Below are 6032 nucleotides of genomic sequence, written 5' to 3'. Positions count from 1 at the left end.
CTCTCTCCAGTACCTCTAGACCCTAGAAAGCTTTGCTTCCAATAACCTGCTTAAGAAAATGATTTCACTTTCCCTGGACCTCTTGTATTCCTACACATGCCCAATCTTTACAAATTAGTGCCTTTTAAGATTAGTATGATCATTTTAAAGCTGAATAAATACCATCAGCAAGAAAAATAATTAGCAGCAGGAACCAAATTAAATGCTAATCACCAACTGAGTCCAGAGTACAAGATAATACTCAAACTTTATATGATTGCTTTATAGACACCACACAAACATGCACTCCATATCAAAACATTTTCTATGCACACTAAAAGAACGGGATAAAACCTAAGATGCTGTTTTGAAATGCATAAACAAATACTTTCCTCTAAAATACTTAGCTTTATTACAGAAATGGTACTAAAAATGACAAAGATTCAAACAATATTTGCTCTATTCTACTTACTTATCATAAATAAGACAGCTGTTGATGTAAGACACACACTCCTTCCCAATCTTTCCATATGCACCCAAGCATTCTTGAATCAGAATAAGCAGTTTAGCAGTCAACCGTATGTGGTTGGATGATTAAAATGACCATCTATACTTTACATAGTAAAGCACTTTCAAAAATTTTAATGTATACAGTGACAAAAAGAAAAAAAACACAGTAATTATGAACACATGAAGAGTAAATTAAGCAGCTTCATAATCAAACCAGGCTTCATTACTTGCAATAAGGGCAATTCTTTCCATTCTCCACCAAATACCTAAGTTTCAATAGTATTAACATTAAAAGAAAACTCAAGTTGAAACCAAGTAACTGATGTGATACTCAGCTTTTAAATCTAGAAGTAACTCTTTCCATGAGGTAAGGCAACTGAGTAATTTGATTGTATCAGATTGCATTAAAATAATTATACTTGATTTTTTAACATCATGCTAATTAAAGGTATAACTTTTGGGGAAACATAACAACCAAAGTCCTGAAACTAGGAATTGTGGCTTAGGGGAAAATATTATCAATGTTGTCATTTTACTACTTGCATACTTCCTGCCAAAAGTGCACCTAACACTGTCGGATGACCTATATTTTAAACTCAAGTAAATATATTCTTACACATAAAACAAATAACCTCATGTATTCTTTAAGTACAATTTCTGCACATCATTTATAAGATGATTGAGAGGTAATAATTAAGGCCATCCAATGAAGACAACTAAAGGGTTTGCTTTAAGTGAAATAAGAACATGCTGCTTCATTTTCTATTATCACAGTATAAAACTGATGGTCCCAAAACTGTACTGTTGTTTCAAGCTCTAAAGTCATTCTTAAAAACAGAACTTCCCTCTCCCTTACTTAGGTGAACTAAGTAAGAAGCCGCTCTGACATACCACTTACACACTTTTCTATGGGAGTGAATGGAACATCCATCTAAGTTCCGTATGAATCGAAAATGACTAGCACATATAAAATTCTAGAAAACAGTATACCACATTGTAGAAGGCACTAAAGCTTCAGCTTGTGCTCCCATAGCCCATTTTGAAAACCCAGTTTTCTTTTTATAAATGGCACCTTTGCCACCTTCAGCTGACAACACACACTGCAATATTGTTCATAATAAGCTCGGAAATGTCAAGAAAGTTCAAAAAGAAACGCTTACTTTGTGGGGAGACCCAATGATTCTAAACACTGAATACTAATACATTATTAGTATTCAACACGGTTGTTCTTTCTTTTGAAAGAGAATAGTAGCATGCATTGTCAGTTGGTTTTTAATCCACGTATTTAAGCAATTTTAATCTGTAAAACTATTTTAAAGAAAAACTGCTGTCCTAAACAGTGAGCAAAAGAAAACACAATAGTGAGAATTTAACACAATCACTGTATATCCTGTGAAGTAAATGTTAAAACTTCTTACATACTCTGCACTTACAAGGGTGTGTATATATTTGCACCGATTCAAGCACATCATCAATCTGCATATATTGAAATAGTTTTTTAAAAAAAAGTAAAACAATACAAAAATTCAGTTACTAGCATTTTTTAAAAGAGCCTCCAATGTTTATCTCCAGTCTTTATGGATCATACAAATTTAGGTCTTCAACGTCCTGTTTATTTATAATGGTTCTTGGCAAACACTAACAAACCACATGACAAGTGTGTCAGCCACCATGGAAATGCACAGATTTTAGAAGATGAGGAGTTTGGGTAACACCTGTTATTTTCATGATGTCCATGCTTTGTTTTCTTACTCAGTAACAAGATGGCCACAAAGTCCCCTAACAACTAGGAAAGCTGTTAGCTCATATCTTTATGCTCTACTGGATTTCCTCACTGTTTTAACATCTTGTTGAGAGCATTAAAAGCTTTGGATTTTATTCCAGCATGTGTTTAGAGGTGCACTTGTGGGTCCTATACAGCTTCTGTTTTGGTAGAGAGGTTTTCTTCATTTGGCTGACAATTCCCATTTTGCTGCACTTTGTTTTCCTCAGTCCTTGGTGGAGGATCTTTGTCATCTACTTCTTTGCCCACATTTGAATCTGGTTCTTTGTTGTGCTCCTTTTCCTACAATGAATATTAACGCATTTAACATTTTTCTCAGAAGTTGCCTGTCACTACATCTAGTTCTGGCTAAAATATGTAACTTTATCTTCTATGAATTAATTAAACTGGGTAACTTCTCCCACTACCTTTTCATATAAATTGCATATGTAAATTTGTACTTCTCAAAGAAGAGGTGCAATCCATGGAGATTAAGTTAGAATAAAACAGGTAAACAGAACGTCTAGGGAAGATTTCAATAAATAGTATTGACTGGCTTGAAAAAGTAAAAGTTTCCATAGACGCCAGCGTAGACTTGTAATGTAGGTATCAGAAACAAAAAATAGGGGAATGCAGAAAAGGAAGTCATTATTCCTCCTACCAAAGACTCTTCAAAAATAGTTCAAAAACTTAAGGAAGAATTAAATGAAAGCATGTTGGGAGAAAAAAGGCAGGGAGGAAGTCCCCTCATGGCTCAGCAGGCTAACAATCTGGCATTGTTACTGCTGTGGCTGTGGTTATAGCTGTGGCACAGGTTCGATCCCTGGCCTGGGAATTTCCACATGCTTCCACCTTTACTCGGTGTAATTTGGTTTTCCATTAATTATTCTAATTCAACAAACCCAATTTCAGTATATATTACAAAATCAATGATAACAGATCATCTGTCAAATCTGCTAAAACAAATACAGTAAGGAAAAAGGCATCAAGTAGATATATTCTTGTAGATAGTTTAAAATTTTATTGTACGCCATTCTATGATTCTCTAAAACAAGGAATGCAATTGTTTACATTTTAATTAGTTCTTAACTTCAAAAAGTTAGGTTAGGGGAGTTCCCGTCGTGGCGCAGTAGTTAACGAATACGACTAGGAACCATGAGGTTGCGGGTTCGATCCCTGGCCTTGCTCAGTGGGTTAACGATCTGGCGTTGCCGTGAGATGTGGTGTAGGTTGCAGACACGGCTCGGATCCCGCGTTGCTATGGCTCTGGCGTAGGCCGGTGGCTACAGCTCCGATTAGACCCCTAGCCTGGGAACCTCCATATGCCGCGGAAGCGGCCCAGAGAAATAGCCAAAAGACCAAAAAAAAAAAAAAAAAAAAAAAAGTTAGGTTAGGAGTTCCCATCTTGGCACAGCGGAAATGAATCTAACTAGGAACCGTGAGATTGCAGGTTCAATCCCTGACCTCGCTCAGTGGGTTAAGGATCTGGCATTGCCATGAGCTGTGTTGTAAGTCGCAGACCCAGCTCGGATCTGGCGTTACTGTGGCTCTGTCGTAGGCTGGCAGCAACAGCTCCGATTAGACCCCTAGCCTGGGAACCTCCATGTGCCGTGGGTGCGGCCCTAAAAAGACGAAAAAAAAAAAAAAATTAGGTTAAAAAACTACCAACTTTAACAAATACTAAGTGATACCAAAATGTACACGACACCATTGCCCTCAGGAGTTTTTAGTCTAAAACAACTGTTCAATAAAGAAAAGAAATGTCAAATATTAATTATTCAAAGCCTAAACTCTGAACAACGTGCTTACTTTCAGTGAAGTACTGTTCTTCTCCGCCTTTTCTTTCCCATCTCTGTCATTAGAACTCTTTCTTGTAGAGGTTGAACGTTCTCTCTCTCTCCTTTCACTGATATGGTCCCTTTCTTTTTCTCTCTTTTTATCCTTCTTATTTCTGCTATAAGAATATTAATACATCAGTAAGCTTCTAAAAATTAAACACTCTTGGCATTCCCTTGTGGTGCAGCAAGTTAAGGATCCAGTGCTGTCACTGCAGAGGCACAGGTCACTGCTATGCTTTGGGTTCAATCCCTGGCCAGGGAACTACTATGTGCCTCAGGCATAGCCAAAAAATAAAAGAATAAAAAATTAAACACCCCACTATATTGTTGACAAAATATTCTCACCTAACGTTTATGCGTTGTAAATAAGCATTGTCAATAATGCAGTAGACCAAGTAACCAATCTAACACCACCCCATTCCCCAATTAATTTCTTAAAGACACACAAGTCATTTTTGCAGAGGCCACTATGTGTTCGCTTAAAACACAATTTTGGAGTTCGTGTTATGGCTCAGTGGAAACAAATCTGACTGGTATCCATGAAGACCCAGATTCAATTCCTGACCTCGCTCAGTGCGTTAAGGATCTGGCATTGCCATAAGCTGTGGTGTAGGCTGGCAGCTAGAGCTAGATTCGATCCCTAGCCTGGGAGCCTCCATATGCCATGGACACAGCCCTAAAAAGACCAAAAAAATACCCCCCAAAAAACCCACCCCCCCCCCCATGATTGTGCAGTATCAATTTCTTAGTTTTGAAACATTGAAGACTTATTTACTGTAATTAGGATAAATCAAAACAAATTCGTCTATTTTTCTTACCAACCTTTTCAAAGCAACAGTGTATAAGCAGAAAAGAACGAAAAGGATAAAGAACTGGATATGGCTCTCTCTAAATGACTTCCAGAAAAACCTGGAACTTCCAATAACCAGTTGTGCCATGTATCCTCTTCTCAATCACAATTACAAAAAGTCCCACTCACCAATTCAAGAGCAAGCAAAAAAGACAGAATGAATAAGTCCCATTTGTAAAAATAACCTATCCTTAAAATTGGAAGGAATCAAAATAATTAGCCGTAGTATGGGCTTTTTTTCTCTTACGAATAGTTTAAAAATAAACACAAAAGACCAAGGAAACAAATAAAAACATTTAGGAAAAAGACTCAAACAAAAAACAAAATAAACACAGTAACAGACCCCATAAAAAATGGGCAACACATACAATTCACAGGAAAAGAAACAAATGGCCTTCAAATATATGAAGAGATGGTTACCTTCACTCTTAAGAGAAATGCAACTAAAATTACTAAGTACTAGTACCATTTCTCATAAAAATCCACAACTTTGGTAACTCTGGTAAGCTAGAGGAAAACAGGCACTCTCATACATAGCTGGTTATAGTGCAACCTGCTGCCAATCCTTCTGAAGGACAAGAGGGAAGGAAATCGCTCTCAAAATTACAAATACATTCATCCTCTGACCCAAAAATACCATTTGTAGAAATTTTTCCTGCATACTTGCACATTACAAAATTATAAAAGTCCAAAGTTATTCATTACAGACCTCTATAATTTATACAAGAAAAGTTAAGAAAACTCATTCTACTGCAGGCTGGTTACATAATCTAAGGTACTTTGCAACAATGGAAGTCCACGCAGTTGTAAAAAAGGAATGAAACAGGAGTTCCTGTCGTGGCGCAGTGGTTAACAAATCCGACTAGGAACCATGAGGTTGCGGGTTCGATCCCTGCCCTTGCTCAGTGGGTTAACGATCCGGCGTTGCCGTGAGCTGTGGTGTAGGTTGCAGACGCGGCTCGGATCCTGTGTTGCTGTGGCTCTGGTGTAGGCCAGCGGCTACAGCTCTGATTAGACCCCTAGCCTGGGAACCTCCATATGCCGCGGAAGCGGCCCAAAGAAATAGCAAAAAGACAAAAAAAAAAAAAAAAAA

General features: G+C 37.4%; 1 protein-coding gene across 4 annotated transcripts in view; it reads right to left on the bottom strand.

Moving 5' to 3' along the window:
- Positions 1 to 367: 367 nt before the first annotated feature.
- SREK1 (splicing regulatory glutamic acid and lysine rich protein 1) overlaps positions 368 to 6032 on the bottom strand; it is a 41355-nt gene continuing 35690 nt past the window's right edge. For 2 of the 4 annotated variants that reach the window (XM_021077027.2, XM_021077031.2), the window contains 2 exons: positions 4061 to 4205; positions 368 to 2554 (listed from right to left, as the gene is read on the bottom strand). In XM_021077027.2, coding sequence (XP_020932686.1) covers positions 2402 to 2554; positions 4061 to 4205 — 298 coding nt within the window. In that variant the 3' untranslated portion in view covers positions 368 to 2401. The remainder of the gene's footprint in view (positions 2555 to 4060; positions 4206 to 6032) is intronic. The other 2 variants (XM_021077028.2, XM_085002404.1) reach the window with 1 other exon arrangement.

This window comes from Sus scrofa, chromosome 16 (genome assembly GCF_054392235.1).
Source record: "Sus scrofa isolate SSC_HxYL_T2T_F1_AM1 chromosome 16, Sscrofa_HxYL_maternal_Yorkshire_Landrace_v2.0, whole genome shotgun sequence".
Lineage (NCBI taxonomy): Eukaryota > Metazoa > Chordata > Mammalia > Artiodactyla > Suidae > Sus > Sus scrofa.
The sequence above is the reverse complement of the archived record's forward strand: the minus strand, read 5'-3'. Positions and strand labels throughout refer to the sequence as shown.